The sequence below is a fragment of the Hyperolius riggenbachi genome, chromosome 11 (genome assembly GCF_040937935.1).
Source record: "Hyperolius riggenbachi isolate aHypRig1 chromosome 11, aHypRig1.pri, whole genome shotgun sequence".
NCBI classification, from domain to species: domain Eukaryota; kingdom Metazoa; phylum Chordata; class Amphibia; order Anura; family Hyperoliidae; genus Hyperolius; species Hyperolius riggenbachi.
Window position 1 is genome coordinate 154,292,993 of NC_090656.1, and position 23,665 is coordinate 154,316,657.

Here is a 23,665-nt window from a genome sequence, read left to right on the forward strand (position 1 = left end):
GATATGTGCAGGTTCATGATGGTGTCTTTTTTTTTCTTTCTGGTTTGACTTGATGGACAAATGTGTTTTTTCAACCAAACTAACAATGTAACTATTTAAATATGATTAACAATGCTATGAGTATAGAATGATATTAAAATCCTGAAAATTCATTTTTTTATACTTTAGTGCTCTTTACCCTAAGTGGAAATGCAGAAGGCAAACCTTGCAAATTCCCTTTCAAGTTTCAAGGAACCACCTACAACAGTTGCACAACAGAGGGAAGAACTGATGGCTATCGGTGGTGTGCAACCACAGAAGACTATGATAAAGATAAAACATATGGCTTTTGTCCAGAAACAGGTACAAAGTAAAAACTTTTTACCAGTGTGCTTTGGTGTTATTTAAATTGTGTTTCTGATGAATTGAATGGTAAAATAGCATTTATTATCTTAATCGCCCATAGATGTGAGTACTGTATTTTTCGGACTATAAGACACTCCAGACTATAAGACGAACCTAGGTTTAGAGGGCAAAAAAAATAGAAGAAAATATATTAGATCTTGTGCGTCTATGGTCCAGGGGCATCTTGTAGATATTCTCCCCCTAATTATTGTCCTCCTCCTGTCCTCCTAGTGTCCTCCTCTGTTGTGTCCTACTCCTGACCCTCTTGGTGTCCTCCTCCTGTCCCTTTTTGTGGCCTCCTCCTGTCCCCTTTGTGTCCTCCACCTATCCCCCTCAGTGTCTGCCTCCTGTCCCCCTGTGTCTGCCTCCCGCCCCTCCATGTCTGCCTCCTGCCCCCCTGTCCCTCTGTGTCTGCCTCCTGTCCCCCTCAGTGTCTGCCTCCTGTCCCCCTGTGTCTGCCTCCTGTCCTCCAGTGTCTGCCTCTACCCCTTGTGTTTGCCTCCTTTCCCTCTGTGTCAACCTCCTGTCCCTCTGTGTCTGTCACCTGTCCCCTGTCTGTCTCCTGACCCCCTGTGTCTGCCTCCTGTCCCTCTGTGTCTGCCTGCTGTCCCCATCTGTGACCCCTCCTGTCCCCCTCCTTGTCCCTGAGTCCTGCGATGCCCTGTAGGAAGTAATTAGTGGTAGCCACTTTCACTCACCTCATCCAGTGAGCCTGCGGCAATCGGCTGCTTTTGTCTCTCTCACTCCTTCCCCTAACGCATGGTCATGTGTATAGTGACACACCCAGGAAGTGACAGAGAGAGACAGAAGCAGCCAATTGCCGTAGGCTCACTGGATGAGGTGATGCCTGCAGCTGCCGTCGCTAATTACCTTTGTAGAGCGGGAGTACAGTAGGCCATCAGGGATGCAAAGAATACCACGGACATGGAGGACAGCAGCAGCATAATTTTTTCTAGTTTTCCAAGTTCGCCTCCCCATTGAAGTCTATTGCGGTTCGCGGAAGTTCGCACGAACCAAACTTTTTGTGGAAGTTCGCGAATTGAAAATCGGAGGTTAGGGCCATCTGTACTTGAGAGGGGTGCAGCCTTTAGACCTCATCATGCTTCAACTTAGGACACGTAAAGATTATGAGGAACTGTATTATCCTGAGTTGATAAGGACAGTGAGAGAGGAAGAAGCTATGTTAGAACTTAAAGATAGAGAACAAAGCAATGCACGAAGGTCCGCTCAAGTTGCAGTAGTGGGTGCTGATGATGTCTGTTCAGAAAAAGACACTCTTAAATCTCAAATGTCCCAAAGGATGCACATGTTGACCCAGTTGACAGTCAAACATCAAGATCAGATGAAAGGGGATGTATTAGAGCAAACAAAGGATGTGTCTACCCTTATTTTAAAGAAGCTAACCAGTCCAGCAATCTGTTACAACTGTGGAGTGCTAGGACATTATAAAATCACTTGCTCAAGTCCCTTTGGGATCAAAGAAGAGGTTGGGTTAAAGTACAACGAGAACCAAGGATGCCCTTGAAAGCCACAGGGAAACTACAGAGGGCCTCAGTAAAGGAGCCACTCGGGTGCCCACCTTCCTCTGTCCGCTCCAACCCTAAAGTTAGGAACGAATTAAAGGGATATTTTAAAACCCCTGCTTTTGTGTCCGATTCCATTCATTAGGAAAGAAATACACGCCAGTCCCAAATACCTTGTGAGATACCTTGCTACAAACGGATCCGAAGAAAGAGAAGGATACATGCTAAACTTACAGGACCCACTGCCCCAAGTGTTTCCTGGAGATTCCCAGCTGAGCTAATAGGACCATCCCCAGTGATACCTGTTCAGGTTGAAGAAATTTACAAAAAAGCCCTCCTCGACTCAGGTGCACAAGTGACCTTTGTACAAAGACTTTTATGATAAGCATTTAAAACACTTGCCTTTGCAGAAGCTGGAAGATCTTGAAATCTGGGGTCTTAGTGCTAAGAAGTTTCCCTATGATGGTTACCTCCAGATCAAGATATCAGCCGATCCATTGATCTTCGGACAGTCTGGAACATTGGATGCCCTTGTGATTGTGTGCTCTTGACCCCCAGGGTCTGATAGGAGGTCCATGATAGTGGGAATAAACACACATCTAGTGAGAAGAATGCTATAGCCATTACTGTCCTGCGAGGCTCCTCCAGCTGAGGAAGAGTTACACCCATTGCGGCGGCCCATATACCAAGGTTACATAGTTATTTTGGTTGAAAAAAGACATACGTCCATCGAGTTCAACCAGTACAAAGTACAACTCCAGCCTGCTCCCTCACATATCCCTGTTGATCCAGAGGAAGGCGGAAAAAACCCTTACAAGGCATGGTCCAATTAGCCCCAAAAGGAAAAAATTCCTTCCCGACTCCAGATGGCAATCAGATAAAATCCCTGGATCAACATCATTAGGCATTACCTAGTAATTGTGGCCATGGATGTCTTTCAACGCAAGGAAAGCATCTAAGCCCCCTTTAAATGCAGGTATAGAGTTTGCCCTAACGACTTCCTGTGGCAATGCATTCCACATCTTAATCACTCTTACTGTAAAGAACCCTCTCCTAAATAAATGGCTAAAACGTTTTTCCTCCATGCGCAGATCTTGTCCTCTAGTCCTTTGAGAATGCCTAGGGACAAAAAGCTCATCCGCCAAGCTATTATATTGCCCTCTGATGTATTTATACATGTTAATTAGATCTCCTCTAAGGCGTCTTTTCTCTAGACTAAATAAACCCAGTTTATCTAACCTTTCTTGGTAAGCGAGACCTTCCATCCCACGTATCAATTTTGTTGCTCGTCTCTGCACCTGCTCTAAAACTGCAATATCTTTTTTGTAATGTGGTGCCCAGAACTGAAATCCATATTCCAGATGTGGCCTTAATAGAGAGTTAAACAGGGGCAATATTATGCTAGCATCTCGAGTTTTTATTTCCCTTTTAATGTCTCCCAAAATTTTGTTAGCTTTAGCCGCAGCGGCTTGGCATTGAGTACGATTATTTAACTTGTTGTCGATGAGTACTCCTAAGTCCTTCTCCAAGTTTGATGTCCCCAACTGTATCCCATTTATTTTGTATGGTGCTAGACCATTGGTACGACCAAAATGCATGACTTTACATTTTTCAAGATTGAATTTCATCTGCCATGTATGTGCCCAAATAGCCATCCTATCCAGATCCTGTTGCAATATGAAACTATCTTCCCGAGAGTTGATGATTCTGCACAATTTTGTATCATCTGCAAAAATAGCAATATTGCTCACTACTGCATCTACTAGGTCATTAATAAATAAATTGAAGAGCACTGGACCCAGTACAGACCCCTGTGGGACCCCACTGCTAACAGTCTCCCATTTTGAGTACGATCCATTGAGCACAACTCTTTGTTTTCTGTCCATTAGCCAGTTCACTATCCATGCACACAGACTCTTCCCCAGTCCTTGCAACCTCAACTTTTGCCCCAGACTTTTGTGGGGAACAGTGTCGAAGGCCTTTGCAAAGTCCAAGTATATCACATCTACAGCATTCCCAATATCCATATTAGCATTCAATACCTCATAAAAGCTGAGCATGTTAGTCAAACAGGACCTGTCTTTAGTAAACCCATGTTGATGCTGAGAAATAAGATTATTTTGTACTATGAAGTCATGTATAGTATCTCTTAGTAACCCCTTAAATAGTTTGCATACAACTGATGTAAAGCTTACAGGTCTATAATTTCCTGGATCTGATTTTTTGCCCTTCTTAAATAATGGGAAAACGTGGGCTGTACACCAATCCACTGGGACTCTGTCAGTTGCAAGAGAGTCACAAAAGATAAGATAAAGGGGTTTATCTATAACTGAACTTAATTCCCTTAGGACCCGAGGATACATGCCATCCGGGCCAGGTGCCTTGTCTATTTTTAATTTATTTAGTCTTGCCTTCACTTCTTCCTGCATTAAGTATTTAATATTACAGTTAGAAGATTGAGACTCTTCTGCCTCTGTAACTTGCAACAGTGCTGTTTCCTTTGTGAAGACAGAAGCAAAGAAAACATTTAATAACTCTGCCTTACCTTGGTCATCCACCATTGAGTTCCCACCCTCATCCTTTAGGAGTCCTATACAGTCAACCTTTCTTTTTTTAGAGTTGATGTACTTGTAAAACTTTTTTGGGTTAGATTTGATATCCCTAGCGATTTGATTTTCATAGTTACATAGTTACATAGTTATTTGGGTTGAAAAAAGACATATGTCCATCGAGTTCAACCAGAGAACAAAAGCCATGGATGTCTTTCAACGCAAGGAAAGCATCTAAGCCCCCTTTAAATGCAGGTATAGAATTTGCCATAACTACTTCCTGTGGCAATGCATTCCACATCTTAATCACTCTTACTGTAAAGAACCCTTTCCTAAATAAATGGCTAAAACTTTTTTCCTCCATGCGCAGATCATGTCCTCTAGTCCTTTGAGAATGCCTAGGGACAAAAAGCTCATCTGCTAAGCTTTTATATTGCCCTCTGATGTATTTATACATGTTAATAAGATCCCCTATAAGGCATCTTTTCTCTAGACAAAATAAACTCAGTTTATCTAACCTTTCTTGGTAAGTGAGACCTTCCGTCCCACGTATCAATTTTGTTGCTCGTCTCTGCACCTGCTCTAAAACTGCAATATATTTCCTGTAATGTGGAGCCCAGAACTGAATTCCATATTCCAGATGTGGCCTTACTAGAGAGTTAAACAGGGTCAATATTATGCTAGCATCTCGAGTTTTTATTTCCCTGTTAATGCATCCCAAAATTTTGTTAGCTTTAGGTGCAGTGGCTTGGCATTGAGAATGATTATTTAACTTGTTGTCGATGAGTACGCCTAAGTCCTTCTCCAAGTTTGATGTCACCAACTGTATCCCATTTATTTTGTATGGTGCTAGACCATTGGTACGACCAAAATGCATGACTTTACATTCTTCAACATTGAATTTCATCTGCCATTTATGTGCCCATATAGCCATCCTATCCAGATCCTGTTGCAATATGCCCCTATCTTCCTGAGAGTTGATGATTCTGCACAATTTTGTATCATCTGCAAAAATAGCAACATTGCTTACTACTGATCCAGGAACAGGAAGCTCCAGCTGAGGGAGTGGGGAAGTTATACAATACAATACAATAACATTTCTATAGCGCTTTTCTCCCATAGGACTCAAAGCGCTTAGGCTCTCTCAGATTCAGTAATTAGTAGGATGAAGTATTCACACAACAAAAGTTATATTTCTGCAAATGCCAAACTGAACAGGTGGGTTTTCAGTCTGGATTTAAACACGTCCAGGGATGGAGCTGTCCTGATCTGTTGAGGTAAGGAGTTCCAAAACGTAGGGGCAGCATGACAGAAGGCTCTGGGACCAAACGTTTCCAGGTGGACTCTGGGTATGACTAGATTAATAGAACCTGTTGATCTGAGAATGCGGGGATTGCTACGTAGCTGCAACATATCTTTCATGTATCCAGGGCCTAGATTATTCAGGGATTTAAATGTCAGTAGGCCGATCTTGAATAGGACCCTCCATTCTATAGGTAGCCAGTGAAGGGAGTGCAGGACTGGCGTTATGTGGCAGTGACGGGGTTGGTTGGTTAGCAGTCTGGCAGCAGTATTCTGTATCAGCTGTAGACGGTACAAGGCCTTTTTTGGAAGACCAGTGTAGAGAGCATTGCAGTAGTCCAGTCGGGATGTAATGAAAGCGTGGACTAAGGTTGGCAGATCTTCTGGGGGGATGAGGTGCTTGATTTTTGCAATGTTCTTCAGGTGAAAATAGGATGATTTCACCACAGCAGAGATTTGAGTTCTGAAGTTTAAATCCCAATCAATTAGAACTCCCAGGCTACGCACATGATCAGAGCTGCGTAGATCCGTGCCTCCTATTCCCAGTGGTGAAGACTGCAAGTTAAGTTGTTTTGTTATCATGCTCTGCCCTCCAATCAGAAGGACTTCAGTTTTGTCTGCATTTAGTTTCAGCCAGTTGTCATTCATCCATTTCTGTAGTTCACGTAAGCAGGCGTTTATAGTTAGAGTTGGGTCTGTCACACCAGGCTTGAAGGAAAGATATAGTTGGGTGTCGTCTGCATAGCAGTGGTATGTCAGGCCATGTTTTTGGATTAGTTTTCCCAGCGGTAACATGTAAATAGTGAAAAGCAGGGGAGAGAGGATTGAGCCCTGGGGCACCCCATACTTAAGTGATACAGGGGTGGACAGGAAGGAAGGACAGGAAGTTATGGCTACTTGGTAAGGAAAAAAGAGTTCTACAACCTGGTAAAGTAGCCTGTCTCAGAGCTGAAGTACGGCTGACTTGGAAACAGCCAGGGCCCTATGTTATGTTAGAAGCAGATTGAAAAAAGGGTGAAGAAACTGGATTACAGCTAGTGCCTGAAGTAGTCTCAACTAAAGATTTGCAGCAACTAAAGGAAGAGTTCCTGTAAGTGTTCGTAACACTACTGATTCCCCAGGGAAACTTACTTCCCAAATGCTGCTTGGACAAGTGAATGCAGCCACCCCTGTTTCACCATCTGTTTTAGTGGGGGGAGCAGCAGATGGGCTTTCCACAGAATGCTTCTATCCAGAAAATTCTCCTGTACCCACTGAATGGAAGAAGAGTCTTCAGGACCTGTTACTGAGAAAACAGGCGCTATTTTCCAAAAATGCGTTTGATGTGGGTTGTGCCAAGAGTACCCAACATTGGATTCGATTGCAAGATGACAAGCCCTTCCAAGAAAGATCATGTTGGATCCCTTTTGGTGACTTAGAGACAGCAGATTGCAAAACTGAAAAGAACAGGAATAATTAGAGAATCAAGGCGCCCTTTTGCCTCCCCATTGTGGTGGTGCGAAAGAAAAATGGGTCAATAAGACTGTGTATTGACTACCGCACTCTGAACCGAAGAACTATTCCTGATCAGTATACCACACCACGCATAGAAGATGCATTGCGCTGCCTTTCAGGGGCCAAGTGGTTCAGTGTCTTGGATCTTCGAAGTGGTTACCATCAGATCCCCATGCATCCTGAACACAAGAAAAAACTTCTTTCATCTGTCCCATTGGGTTCATTGAGTTTAACCGAATGCCTCAAGGCCTGACTGGAACCCCAGCTATTTTTCAGTGTCTGATGGAAAGAACAGTGGGTGACATGCACCTGGTGAAAGTTTTGGTATACTTGGATGATATAATTGTTTTTGGAAGAACTTTAGAAGAGCATGAAGAACGTTTAGAAAAAGTGCTAGACCGGCTTCAGGAAGAGGGGCTGAACCTATCCTTGGAAAAGTGTCAGTTCTGCATGCCTTCAGTTACTTACCTGGGGCATGTAGTTTCTGCTGAACGAGTGGCCACTGACCCCAGGAAACTTGAAGCAGTGACAACCTGGCAAAGACCAAAAACTGTTTCAGAGCTAAGATCCTTCCTGGGATTCTGTTCATATTATAGAAGATTAGTTGAAGGATTTGCTAAGATTGCTCGACCTCTCAATGAACTCTTGAAAACTGATGGTGAAGAAGATGATCATAAGCCACCTAACCGTAACCAATCAGTCAAAGGACCTCAGAAGTCAAAAGAGGTTGTAGAAGATGAATGGACTTATGAATGCGAGCAAGCTTTCGAATGAATGCGAGCAAGTTAAAGTGGGGTTTGACACATGCACCAGTCTTAGCCTATGCTGATCCAGCTCGCCCCTATGAACTACATGTTGACACTAGCCGAGAGGGGATTGGTGGAGTGTTGTACCAAGAACATGATGGACAATTGAGACCAGTGGCTTATGTGAGCCGAAGCCTCTCCCCATCAGAGAAAAACTACCCTACCCACAAACTTCAGTCCTGAAGTGGGCAGTAGTTGATAAACGGAAGGACTATTTGTATGGTGCTGAATTTGAAGTCAAGGCAGACAACAACCCACTCACCTACCTTCTCACAAACGGCAAGCTAGATGCAACAGGTCACCGGTGGTTGGCAGCCTTGGCTGGATTTCGGTTCAGCCTAAAGTATCGTCCAGGGGTTGAAAACAGAGATGCTGATGCACTGTCTAGGAAACCCTACAATACAGAGGTCTCTGAAGAAGAGTGACCACGATTGACCCCAGAAGGGATCCAAGCCCTGTGTCAAGGGGTTTAACATAGGGTCAGAGGAGCTGCAGGGGCAGGAGTTGGAGTAAGTGCTGCAGGAGTCCCTGCTTTCTACTGCAATCTGACTCCAGTAAAGAAGGGAGGTCTGCCCATCCTCAGCAGACAAGATTTAAGGAGAGATCAATTAGAAGACCCCCTTTGCCAACTGACATTGAAAGCTTTAGAAAGCCAGCAACCAGAACTCTTAGAAACTGATGTTCCAGAGGAGGCAAAAGTAGCCTACTAGGAATATAACAGACTTCAGCTTAGAAATGGACCGATTTATAGACAAGCACCTGCAGATGACATACAGGAAAAGTGGCAGTTGTTCCTTCCAAAGAAACACAGAACTACAGTGTTGGAAGCCCTACATGATGAACATGGCCAACTTGGAGCAGAAAGGACTTTTCATCTAGTCAGAGACCGTTTCTATTGGCCCTGCATGAAAGCTAAGGTCGAAAGCTACTGCCATTTCTTCCTGAGATGCATACAGAGGAAGAACCTATCTTCCAGAGCTGCCCCAATGGGCCATTTACAGAGTCAAAGTCTCATGGAATTGGTGTGCATGGACTTTCTGTGTTTGGAACCGGACTCTAGCGGACATGGAAATGTTCTAGTGGTGACCGACCATTTCACGCGCTATGCCCAAGTCTTCCCTACCAAAGACCAGAAAGCATCTACTGTAGCCAAAGTCCTGATAGAGAAGTTCTTTGTTCACTATGCCCTGCCTCAAAAGTTGCATTCAGATCAGGGCAGAGACTTTGAAAGCAAACTCATCAAAGAGCTACAACAGTATGTTGGGTGTGAAGAAATCAAGAACTACCCCATACCACCATCAAGGGGATCCTCAGCCAGAAAGATATAATCGGACACTCCTAGATATGCTAGGGGCATTACCTTCAGAAAAGAAACAGCACTGGAGTCGTCATATATCTGCTGTGGTTCATCCATACAATAGTACGAAGCATGATTCTACTGAACACTCACCTTACCTATTGATGTTTGGCAGGGAAGCCAGATTGCCTGTGGACTTAACCTTTGGCATCTCACCTGATGATACCTCTACTACTTCCCACAAGGGATATGTTGATCGACTTAGGCAAAACCTCAAGACTGCTTATGAGAAAGCCTGAATTGCATCCAGTAGTAGGGAACAGCAGAATATAAGATGCTATGATCTAAGAGTGAGAATCCACCTGTATCATCTGTAACCAGGTGATCGAGTACTTCTGTGAAATCTTGGTCTTCGTGAACAACATAAGCTCAGTGATAGGTGGAGCTCACAGCCCTATATTGTGTGTGCTCAACTACCTGGCCTTACTGTGTACCAAATCCGTTCTGAGGGAAAGGCTGGTCCACTAAAGACTAGGCACCACAACCACCTTCTACCTCTTAGTGAAGCCGTACGAGTGCCACCACCAGTAGAACAAATTCTTCCTAGAAGAGCTCCAGTAACTCAATCATCGCCACCCCTCTTGATAGAGGAAGATGATGATGAAGATGAGGACAATGATGACAATGCTCCGCAGTGGTTGTGGCCAACCGATGCAGATACAAACCCTTTAACTGTAGCTGAACCTCATTCTAGTCCATTGAGAGCTCTTGCTCAAAAGTTCATGCCACAAAGTTGTGATCAAGAACCTGAAGAAAGTCTACCTGGGTCTGAGCAAGAAGTGGAACCTGATACCTTGGTAGCAGTACCTTCACCTCCATCTTCTGAAGTTGCAGAACAATTGGCTGACATTGAACCATCTTTACCTCTGGAACAAAGAGAAAAGCGTGCAGTTCAACCTCCCAAAAGGCTGACATATGACTTCATGGGGAAGAGCTCTGAATAAGCTATCACCACTGTTTGCAGGAACCTAGAGGCTCAAATACCCCAAGCTGCTGTATCAGTTTGCGACTCACTTCACTCTACTCCTGACATCCCATGGTGGAGAGTACCTCTGTCCAATGAATATATTACAAACTTTTATCTGGCCCCATGTAATGGTTAAGTTCAAAAGTTTGGTTAGTTTGTAACTTACCAACCTATCTTTGGGGACCAAAGTGTAATGATCGCTGCTGCAGCAGCTATTACTGGAAGTAGTAGTGCTGCAGCTCAGGCAGTTCTGATCTATTTCCATGCAAGTTGCATAGCTTTGTCTGTCTTTCCCTGCTGTCAGCTTGTGACTGATTATCATTCACCTGTGTGGGAATCTGCATGTCTGCTCCCATTGGATGACCTCAGTATAAAGATCTGCTTCCTGCAGGGTTTCCTTGGGTTTTCATAGCTTCAGCTTAAGCCAGTCTTGCTGTCGCTTTAGCCCCCGATCGTGTTTCTTGTTATAAAGATACTTTGCTGGTCTTTGCATCATATATTGGTTCATTGCCAATATATATGCATACCAGCACGTTTATTATTTTCCTTGTATTTGTGTTACGTTAATACATCAGTGTCGCTGATGTATACGTACACGAACTGTTTATATCCTGTGTGCAGTTAGTCAGCTTTCCAGCACGTTTTGGTAGGTTGCGCGTACCGTGACCACCCGTGCTGAGGTAGTTACCCTGCTCCTGGTTCTGTTTGTGGATTGCGTTCATCTCTGCGAAGAGATAACGAATCCTTCTGAATCCTGTTCTGTTACCGTTTGTGGATTGCGTTCATCTCTGCGAGGAGATAACGAATCCTTCTGAATCCTGTCCTGTTACCGTTTGTGGATTGCGTTCATCTCTGCGAAGAGATAACGAATCCTTCTGAATCCTGTTCTGTTACCGTTTGTGGATTGCGTTCATCTCTGCGAAGAGATAGCGAATCCTTCTGAGTCCTGTTCCCTGTGTTACTCTATTCCTAGTCAGCGTTCCTGCTTATGTCATATATCGGTTCATTGCCGATATATACATATGTTAGTCAGACGTTACAAATAGTTTCATTGATAGCTGTAATTGTAATACGCTAGGAAAACATACTTATTGTATATTTATCTGTGTTGCGTTCATCTATCTTAATCCTGCTATTTTCTGACTATCCTGTCCTGTCTTTGTGAGGCACGCCATCGCCGCATCGCATTGGCTGCCTCATTCCAGTCTGTCTGGTTTTGGACGCTTGCTGTCGCTAAGTAGCCGCTAGCTAGCAAGCGTTCATTCTGTCTACCTGTCCTGATCTCCTCAGTTCTGGTTTATGCGCTCAGCGCTACTTTGCGCTGAGACGTTATAACGAAAGCATTGTTTGTGGCTGTCAGATCTGCACCGGCTCTGTGCGCCACAATCTCCTATTGGAGTCAGTCCTCCCCTCCACTATACTAGGGATAGCCTGTTTCCTGGTGCTAGTGTGTGTACCTCCTCCACGCCAGCTCATGCGTTGCATGCTGACTGTGGAGAATACACCACCAAGCCTCACACAAAGACTTTTAGTGGGGGGGAGTGTGTAGCCCCTAGGTGGTGCTGTTTCATTGTTTTCCAACACACACTGTCTGCTCCTAAACAGCATGGAGCTTATAGAGCTGATTTTTGGTACTTCCGGGGGAGGAGAAAGAACAGGGAACAGGGTGTGGAGAGAAAAGAGAGTGGTGTGGGAAGGACATAAAACTGAACCCCTCCAGCCAGACTGTTTGCACAAGACAAAAATATTGCTGTGGGTAAGAATATCTCCATCATCTGAGAGGGAAGGAGAACATCCTTCTGGACAGAGGGACTTGTGGACCATTTGTCTGCATTCTGACCCAGGTTCATCTGAGACACGGCCATGTTTATTTTTGACTGAAAGCAGAGAATTTATTACAGTTTCTATAGGAGCCATCACGGAGATCCCTTTTTCCCTAGATTTATTGCGGACTCTCAGGATTTAGAAACCTCTTTTTCTCCTCTCTTTCGGAATATGTGTTATATAGTTTGCCTTCATTTCCTGTGTATTACAAGTGCCCTCTTTAAAGGGACGGAGGGCTCCCAAAGGGCCCCAACACTGGCCATCATAGAACTTATATAGCCACTGGCCAGTGGATAGACAGGGACTTAAAATGATAGACTTATTCCACACTATAGCATGTTTAATGTTTATGTGTTTTCTGTTTATCTAAATTCCGCTCTAACAAGGCCGCATATGCTATTATTAAAGCCACACTGTTATTGGTTTTGCTTTGAATATTGTCGGGTCCAGTTTCTGAAGTACAATTGTGTTGCGGAGGTGGCACACCTTTCCCAAGGTGCGGGTGCCTTAACCTGCAGGTGCTGAGCCCAAGCACCCAGTATTTCGATAATCCAAGGAAAAAGTCCAGGTTAGCACACCATTTAAAGATGCAAAGATTGCTTCAATTTATTGCTTCATCAGCACATAAATGACAATTGTTTCGTGGCCACAGCGGGTCCCCTTCCTCAGATAGTGCAAACAAACAACTCATCCTCTAGTGCACATCAAATATATACTCAATAAGGTGGAGAATCACCTATGACAATCAAAGGGTCAGTCCCTCCCATCCTCCCCCGAATCACATGTAAACAACATAGCTGGGTTATATGACATACAGTTGTGTTCAAAATTATTCAACTCCCACTGAAATTGAGGGTGTTGGCCAGTTTGACATTGATTTTGATCATTTCAGTCATCTTGTTTACAATTAAATCAAAGAGGCACGTGTAAGTCAGACAAATATAATATAACATTTATAACAAGTGTCTTGCAGCGATCTACGGGTATCTTAGCCCATTCTTCATGGGCAAAAGCCTCCAGTTCAGTCACATTCTAAAGGGGACCATACACCTAACGATTTTTCCGCCGAAATATGGCCGTTTCGATCACAGTGATCGAAACGGCCATGAAATCGCCGCGCACACCGCTGACAGAACAATGGATTTCCATCCGAAATCCAACGTTCCCGTCGACTCCCATCAATCCATCCATGCGGAAGATTTTTCTCGATCGCCAGCGGGTCGGGAGTGCGTTCGAATGCCCGATGACCGACGCAATACAGTGGAGATACATTACCTGCTCCGCCGGCAAGAGTCCCCGCTGTCACCTCCCGGCTCCCGGCTGGCATCTTTTCCGCATCACGGCATCCGGCATAACTTCCTGTGTCACTGCAGTGACAGCGGAAGTACAAATAGAGGGCGCTCTATTTGAACTTCCGCTGTCACTGGAGTGACATAAAGTTACACGTGGATGGCGGATGTGTGATGCGGAAGGTGATGGGAAAAGATGCCAACCGGGAGCCGATGCGGAGAAGATGCCGGGACCGGACGGAGAAGAAGACAGCGGTGGACCAGGGGACTCGCGCCAGCCGGAACAGGTAATGTATGCAGGGGGGCGGCAGCAGCGGCAGCTCCTCCACAGATTGTGATCGGTTTCAGGTTGAAATCGATTCACAATCTGTTTGCAGAAGTTGGCTATCTTTTGGTCGAATCTGATGGCAAATCTACCAGTGTATGGCCACCTTTAGGCTTGCGGGCTGCAACTGCTTTCTTTAAGTCCCACCAGAGGTTCTCAATCAGATTTAAGTCTGGTGACTGCAATGGCCACTCCAAAATGTTCCAGCCTTTAATCTGCAACTATGCTCTAGTGGACTTGGAGGTATGCTTGGGATTATTATCCTGTTGAAAGGTCCAACGTCTCCCAAGCCTCAGGTTTGTGATGGACTGCGTCACATTTTCATCCAATATCTCCTGGTACTTAAGAGAATTCATGGCACTTTGCACACGCTGAAGCTTCCCTGTACCTGCGGAAGCAAAACAGCCCCAAAGCATGATTGACCCCATGCCATGCTTCACAGTAGACAAGGTGTTTTATTTTTTCATAGGCCTTGTTCTCCCTCCTCCAAACATAATTAATGGATTAATGGATTATTTTTTTTCATATAATTAATGGACATAGCATTAATCCATGGGCCCAAACAGTTCTAATTTTGTTTCACCAGTCCATAGAACACTATCCCAAAACTTTGTGGTAGTGTTCTGTGGACTGATGTAACAAAACTGTTTGGGCCCATGGATCAACGCTATGTTTGGAGGAGGAACAAGGCCTATGTGTGAGAAAACGCGGAAAAGCCGCCGCGAGTACTCAAAGTAAGGCGGCTGATTCCGCGTCCAACATGGCAGCTTGCGCGCATGGATCTGCATCCACTAGCCTGATGGAGCGCGGAGAAACCGTCGCATGCCCAGTGAACAAGGTGGCGGATTCCGCGTCCGACGTGGCGGTTTGCACACATGGGCTTACCACTAACAGTATGGCTGAACGCGGGGAAACCGCCGCATGCTCTGATAGCGGTGCGGCCGGCCCCGCGTTCAAACCAACAGATGCATTACAACACATGTCTGGTGTGGCTGGGACTGATAGTCCACACAGGTTCAGAAGGACGTGCGCGCACGCTGCGAGGCAGAGCCTTTATGGCAGTCAGAAGGGTGTCAGCTGATCCAGCTGATCAGCTGACAATTCTATCAGGTTTCATTAGTCCAGCACTTAGGGGAGGCGCTGGAGAGCGCTTGTGAATATATACTGGGTGCTGTTCATTTCTCTGGTGTCTGGCGTTGCGATCACTATGTGGTAGCACTCAGACCTTGTCAGTATCTGTGATATTATCTGTGTTATTATCTAGACCAGTTCCTAGGTGTTGATGATCAAGGACCTCACACCTCAGTCTAGGAAAAACTATATCTGCTAGCTCTCAGACCTTAGCTAGATCCGACAGTGTGCCAGAACCGTCTGGAGCTGGGAATCCACACTGAGTCAGATTCTTGATAGCTTAAAGTACTAATTGCATTGTTTATCTGTTATGACCTTCTGCTTTCCTGACTACTCTTCTGATCTCTGATTAAGTACTTCGCTATATCTGATACTCTGTTGCCGTACTCTGTTTGTCTTTGGATTCCACATCTGTCTCCTGTCTTTGTCCCTGATCTGTCTGTCTGTTGCCGACCTGGCTTGTCCGACCTCGAGAGCTATCTCCTCTGTCAAGAGATAGCTCACAGACCTGTGGGTGACACCCCTCCTGGTGTCACTCACACTTGTCCTTCCTACTCCTAGCCTGACCCCTCCCTCGGGAGAGTCTCAGGCTTACGGAAGGAACGTGTTACTGTGCAGTACTCCTTACTGCTGTGCGCCTGCTCCACAGGTGCAGTCCTCAAAGTATTTCTGTTGCACCAAACACTCTTATTACCCAGGTGTCCAGAGGTTAGAGATATATCTGATTATCGGTGATACTGCAGATCATCAATAATCGGGTATATATCTGTATTCTCGGTGATACTGCAGATCACTGGTAATCAGACCCTCTCTGTGTTACACCGATCGTTACACTATGAAGAAAAGAACACCTTGCCTACTGTGAAGCATGGCGGGGGGTCAATCATGCTTTGGGGCTGTTTTGCTTCTGCAGGTACAGGGAAGCTTCAGTGTGTGCAAGGTACCATGAATTCTCTTCAGTACCAGGAGATATTGGATGAAAATGTGATGCAGTCTGTCACAAACCTGAGGCTTGGGAGACGTTGGACCTTTCAACAGGATAATGATCCCAAGCAAACCTCCAAGTCCACTAGAGCATGGTTGCAGATTAAAGACTGGAACATTTTGGAGTGGCCATCGCAGTCATCAGACTTAAATCCGATTGAGAACATCTGGTGGGACTTAAAGAAAGCAGTTGCAGCGCACAAGCCTAAGAATGTGACTGAACTGGAGGCTTTTGCCCATGAAGAATGGGCTAAGATACCCGTAGATCGCTGCAAGACACTTGTGTCAAGCTATGCTTCACGTTTAAAAGCTGTTATAACTGGAAAAGGATGTTGTACTAAGTACTAAGAATGAATGTCACTTGGGGGTTGAATAAAACTGATAATGATGTGAGCACAGAAAAGACATTTGTAGTTATTTCATTATAAATGTTATATTACGGTATATTTGTCTGACTTACAAGTGCCTCTTTGATTTAATTGTAAACAAGATGACTGAAATGATCAAAATCAATGTCAAACTGGCCAAAACCCTCAATTTCAGTGGGGGTTGAATAATTTTGAACACAACTGTACACATCCAAGGCATCCTGTACATATGAAATGCTCAATGCAACAACATGTAACTCACACCCTTATATTCCCAGCGTCCTGCATATGATGCTGCCCGTGGATGATGCCAGGTGGGATCAATGCTGCCATCCCCGATATTTCAGTCAATGCCAGTTTCTGAAGTAATTTGCAGCTGGTATGGTAGGGAACCCAAATCTATCTTCAGCCGCTTCTCAGGGGGTGAGTGCTTCAATAGCATCTTGTAGTTGATGGAGATTTGTGGGATGCACACCCAGGGCACAAAGCTCTATTAGGTTGAGATCTGGGGACTGTGAGGGCCATTTTAGTACAGTGAACTCATTGTCATGTTCAAGAAACCAATTTAAAATGATTCGAGCTTTGTGACATGGTGCATTATCGTGCTGGAAGTAGCCATCAGAGGGTGGGTACATGGTGCTCATGAAGGGATGGACATGGTCAGAAACAATGCTCAGGTAGCCCGTGGCATTTAAACAATGCCTAATTGGCACTAAGAGGCCTAAAGTGTGCCAAGAAAACATCCCCCACACCATTACACCACCACCACCAGCCTGCATAGTGGTAACAAGGCATGGTGGATCCATGTTCTCATTCTGTTTACGCCAAATTCTGTTTCTACAATGTTTTTTTCTACAATGTAAGGTCAGCAGGTGTCAGGCTGGCAGCAGGCCTGCCTGCCATTCGTGGTGGGGGTGATGTGGTGGTGTCACCCAACTCCAATGCAGAGTCATGCAGTGGAGGCTTGCCGCCAGTTGCCATTAGTGTTCAGTGGGTGGCAGGCTGGCAGCAGGCCTGCCTGCCATTTGTGGTGGTGGTGCCACCAATTCCACTGCAGAGCCACGCAGTGGAGGCTTGGAAGCAATGAAATGCAGGCTACCTGAAACTCAATCATGGTGTCTAAAGAACCAAGAATTAGAAGGGGGCGTGGTATTTTTGAAAATATATATCTGTGTTTTTGACATTTTGGAAAAAAAAATATATACAATGGTTTTTTTTTTCTTAAATGTTAAGACGGTAGGTGTCAGCCAGGCTGGCAGCAGGCCTGCCTACCATTCCTGGTGGTGGTGCCACCAAGTGCACTGCAGAGCCACGCAGTGGAGACTTGCAAGCAATGGAGTCGCTTCTCTGCCTTTTGGCTAAGACCAATTGTAGTATCTCTTTTTAGCAGTTTCAGGGGAAGTTAGCTCTGACACCCTGGAGTGTTGAACTAGGGGGACACCTTGAATGAGTGATCAGGGGAGTAGAGATGTCTGTGCTAAAGGCAAAGGGGGAGGTTCCCCTCCGGGGAGCAACTGAAAGGGCCCCGCTTTGGTGGGGCCCGGGGCCGCCCATGCACGTTTTGTGATGGTGGACCACACTGTCACCAACCACGACTGGGTGGATTTCTTCCTACTCACCCACCATCTCAGGCAAGGATGTGGCATTCCCAATCACTATATATGTGTAATGAACACTGCAAACCTCAGCCCTGACCATCTACAAAGGTTGACTTTCAAATTGTGCCACATGTACTGGAACTGGCCTGGTCTGGGACCGTCCTAGTGCCAGCACCCTGCAAATATGTATTCCTGTCCGGTGCAGTTCCTTCACCATGAGCCTTCCATTCAGCTACGTGATAAGCTCATCTTTATTTAAGTGTTGGGAACAACAGGCATAATTTTTTGTCCATCGGCCACAAAATGACCTTGCTTTGAATAGCCTTCCCTCTTCAGAGGCGAATTATTTGTTGCTACAAGCACTATTAGGCACTGCTATTTGGCCTGAGGAAGTGGGTAGGCACCCATGAAACGCGTTGCCAGTGCAATAAAATTCTATTAATACGTGAATTTGTCTTCATTCAGGTAAGCCAGTGGAGACTTGCAAGCAATGGAGTCCCTTCTCTGCCTTTTGGCTAAGACCAATTGTAGTATCTCTTTTTAGCAGTTTCAGGGGAAGTTAGCTCTGACACCCTGGAGTGTTGAACCAGGAGGACACCTTGAATGAGTGATCAGGGGAGTAGAGATGCCTGTGCCAAAGGCAAAGGGGGAGGTTCCCCTCCGGGGAGCAAATGAAAGGGCCCCGCCAGTGTTGCCAACCGCCCGTAAATTTACGGGCAGCCCGTAATTTTTTATACAAATTACGCTGCCCGTGAATTCCGTAAGGAATTCAGCAGCGTCCGTAAAAGGGCGGCCTATTGGCCGCCCGCTCTGGTGCAGGAGGACAGCAGCGCAGTGGAGGGAGAGCTGTGGGCAGCGGTGGAGAACGGGGGCAATCTCCCCCCCCCCTTCTCTCACCTTCGTGCTCGTCCTCGCTGACTGTCCCCCTCCTGATCTGTCTGGCAGTGGCGTTTGGCAGCGGGCGGGACTTACCTTCCGTCTCGCTCCTGCGCCGGAAGTTCTGCTGCTCTGGTCTGGACCAGACCAAAGTAGCGGCAGATCATCCCGCGCCGGCGACGAGAGAAGACGCAGGTAAGTTCCGCTCGCTGCTGCCTGCCACTGCCAGCCACTCAATCACACACATATAACCCTGGCTACATCTACTGGGCACATATACATCTGGCTACATCTACTGGGCACATATATACCTCTTGCTACATCTACTGGGCACATATACATCTGGCTACATCTACTGGGCACATATACATCTGGCTACATCTACTGGGCACATATAACCCTGGCTACATCTACTGGGCACATATACATCTGGCTACATCTACTGGGCACATATACCTCTACCTACATCTACTGGGCACATATAACCCTGGCTACATCTACTGGGCACATATATACCTCTGGCTACATCTACTGGGCACATATACATCTGGCTACATCTACTGGGCACATATACATCTGGCTACATCTACTGGGCACATATAACCCTGGCTACATCTACTGGGCACATATACATCTGGCTACATCTACTGGGCACATATACCTCTGGCTACATCTACTGGGCACATATAACCCTGGCTACATCTACTGGGCACATATACCTCTGGCTACATCTACTGGGCACATATATACCTCTGGCTACATCTACTGGGCACATATACCTCTGGCTACATCTACTGGGCACATATATACCTCTGGCTACATCTACTGGGCACATATACCTCTGGCTACATCTACTGGGCACATATAACCCTGGCTACATCTACTGGGCACATATACATTCTGGCTACATCTACTGGTCACATATAACCCTGGCTACATCTACTGGGCACATATAACCCTGGCTACATCTACTGGGCACATATATACCTCTGGCTACATCTACTGGGCACATATAACCCTGGCTACATCTACTGGGCACATATAACCCTGGCTACATCTACTGGGCACATATACCTCTGGCTACATCTACTGGGCACATATACCTCTGGCTACATCTACTGGGCACATATAACCCTGGCTACATCTACTGGGCACATATAACCCTGGCTACATCTACTGGGCACATATATATAACCCTGGCTGCATCTACTGGGCACATATAACCCTGGCTACATCTACTGGGCACATATAACCCTGGCTACATCTACTGGGCACATATACCTCTGGCTACATCTACTGGGCACATATACCTCTGGCTACATCTACTGGGCACATATAACCCTGGCTACATCTACTGGGCACATATAACCCTGGCTACATCTACTGGGCACATATAACCCTGGCTACATCTACTGGGCACATATACCTCTGGCTACATCTACTGGGCACATATAACCCTGGCTACATCTACTGGGCACATATAACCCTGGCTACATCTACTGGGCACATATACCTCTGGCTACATCTACTGGGCACATATAACCCTGGCTACATCTACTGGGCACATATAACTCTGGCTACATCTACTGGGCACATATACATCTGGCTACATCTACTGGGCACATATAACCCTGGATACATCTACTGGGCACATATACCCCCTGGCTACATCTACTGGGCACATATACCTCTGGCTACATCTACTGGGCACATATACATCTAGCTACATCTACTGGGCACATATACCTCTGGCTACATCTACTGGGCACATATACCTCTGGCTACATCTACTGGGCACATATAACCCTGGCTACATCTACTGGGCACATATAACCCTGGCTACATCTACTGGGCACATATAACCCTGGTTACATCTACTGGGCACATATACCTCTGGCTACATCTACTGGGCACATATACATCTAGCTACATCTACTGGGCACATATACCTCTGGCTGCATCTACTGGGCACATATACCTCTGGCTACATCTACTGGGCACATACAACCCTGGCTACATCTACTGGGCACATATAACCCTGGCTACCCATGGGCACATATACCTCTGGCTACATCTACTGGGGACATATAACCCTGGCTACATCTACTGGGCACATATACATCTGGCTACATCTACTGGGCACATATAACCCTGGCTACCCATGGGCACATATACCTCTGGCTACATCTACTGGGGACATATAACCCTGGCTACATCTACTGGGCACATATAACCCTGGCTACATATACTGGGCACATATAACCTTGGCTACATATACTGGGCACATATAACCCTGCCTACATATACTGGGCACATATACCTCTGGCTACATATACTGGGCACATATATCTGCTGGCTACATATACTGAGGACACTGGCTGTTTGCCATTATGTGCATTTACTGGTGAAAAGCTGTCTCTTATGTGCATTTACTGGTGAAAAGCTGTCTCTTATGTGCATTTACTGGTGAAAAGCTGTCTCTTATTATGTGCATTTACTGGTGCAAAGCTGTCTCTTATTATGTGCATTTATTGGTGAAAAGCTGTCTCTTATTATGTGCATTTACTGGTGAAAAGCTGTCTCTTATGTTCATTTACTGGTGAAAAGCTGTGTCTCATTACGTGCATTTACTGGTGAAAAGCTGTGTCTCATTACGTGCATTTACTGGTGAAAAGCTGTCTCTCATTACGTGCATTTACTGGTGAAAAGCTGTCTCTCATTACGTGCATTTACTGGTGAAAGGCGGTCTCTTATGTGCATTTACTGGTGAAAGGCTGTCTCTTATGTGCATTTACTGGTGAAACTCTGTCTCTCATTATGTGCATTTACTTGCCATGCCCACTTTAGTCGCCGCAAATTTCCTCGAACATGTTGCCCCCTACCCATTTGGCTGCCCTCTCATATGTGCCAGTCTAGAACCGGCCCTGTACCCCTGCCTACATATACTGGGCACATATACCCCTGGCTACCTGTTCTGGGGACATCTCTCCCCCCGGCTACATGTTCTGGGGACATCTATACCCCTGGCCACCTATTCTGGGGACACCTATAGACCTGGGGCTACCTATTTTTGGGGAACCACTGCTGTCAGATTAAATGTATTTTGGGGAACTGCTGCCAGATTATGTGTATGTTGAGGGAATCGCTTCGCTGCTGCCAGATTACATCTATTTTTTAGGAACCACTGCCATATTATCTATATTTGGGAAGAACCTCTGACAGATTACGTGGATTTTTGGTGAAATGCTGTAAGATTACATGTATTTTGGGGGAAGGGGGGGAAACACTATGGCAGAGCTCAAACTTCCCTGGCAGACCTTTCACAGCAATATTAAAATCATGTATATTTGGCCCCACCCATGACCACGCCCACATTCTGTTGCCTGGCCACGCCCATTTTTTCGGGGGTTTTGTCAGTAAAAAAATCTTTTGTCAGTAAATTTTAAGGTATTTGTCAGTAAAAAATAACGTGAAAGGTTGGCAACACTGGGCCCCACTTTGGTGGGGCCCGGGGCCACCCATGCACGTTTTGTGGTGGTGGACCACACTGTCACCAACTCATCAGACCAGGCAACATTTTCCAGTCTCCAACTGTTAAACTTTGGTGAGCTCTTGCAAATTGTAGCCTCTTTTTCCTATTTGTAGTGGAGATGAGTGATACCCGGTGAAGTCTTCTGCTGTTGTAGCTCATCTGCCTCAAGGTTGTGTGTCTTGTGGCTTCACAAATGCTTTGCTGCATACCTCGGTTGTAACGAGTGGTTATTTCCGTCAACGTTCTCTTCTATCACCTTGAATCAGTCGGCCCATTCTCCTCTGACCTCTAGCATCAACAAGGCATTTTCACCCACAGGACTGCCGCATACTGGATGTTTTTCTATTTTCACACCATTCTTTGTAAACCCTAGAAATGGTTCTGCGCAAAAATCCCAGTAATTGTAAAATACTCAGACTGGCACATTGTAAAATACTCTGGCACCAACAACCATGCCACGCTCAAAATTGCTTAAATCTACTTTTCTTTACCATTCTGACATTCAGTTTGGAGTTCAGGAGATTGTCTTGACAAGGACCACACCCCTAAATGCATTGAAGCAACTGCCATGTGATTGGTTGATTAGATAACTGCATTAATGAAAAATTGAACAGGTGTTCCTAATAACCCTTTAGGTGAGTGTCATTTTCCTTTGTCACATCTTACCAGCAATGGGTCAACTAGGGTTTCATTATCTAAGTTGGAAATCAGATCCCTTAAGTCACCATCTTCGTGGATCTCTCTCTCTGGGTCACTTGGGTCTGCAGTGAAAATTCCTGGCATTGTACACATATCTATCTCAGGATACTCATCTCCCTCACAGTCAAGGATGTGTTTGTCTTGCACATATGTTAGAGAATAGACAATATCAGGTGTAGTATGGATTCGCGCAAACTGGGCGAACCTCCGTAGACTACAATGGGCAGATGAATTTCACAAACTACAAAGACTGTTTATGTCCACAAAAGTAATGGAAAACTAGTTTCAAAGGCTCTAACTCCTGGACAGGGGCATGGCTGAGGGGGATCCATGCCAAAAGTCTCATAAAAAATTACGGAGTTGATGCAGAGTCGGGTTTTAATCCCTAAAGGACAGAAATCACAGTACATTCCCACATTTGAGGAAAGGGCTGCTTTAAAATGTCTAGAGATTGGTAATGTAAGGGATATGCCCGCTTCACACTGACAAACCAAACGCCGCATTTACTGAGATTGAGCGCTAACAGGTCTGTAAGGTCCTTAGGTGTGTGGGCGCTGCATGCACACTCAACTGAGGCAGACTGGCTCAGTGTACAGCTGAATTTTTTTTTTCTTGGGCATATTTGTGAAAGTTATTGATAAAAAATTATTTTGAAAG

At 45.5% G+C, this 23,665-nt stretch overlaps 1 protein-coding gene across 2 annotated transcripts in view; it reads left to right on the forward strand.

The window, feature by feature from the left end:
- MMP2 (matrix metallopeptidase 2) overlaps positions 1-23,665 on the forward strand; it is a 1,058,469-nt gene that overhangs the window by 307,012 nt on the left and 727,792 nt on the right. For both annotated transcript variants that reach the window (XM_068260421.1, XM_068260420.1), the window contains one exon: positions 169-342. In XM_068260421.1, the coding sequence (XP_068116522.1) occupies positions 169-342 (174 nt within the window). The remainder of the gene's footprint in view (positions 1-168; positions 343-23,665) is intronic.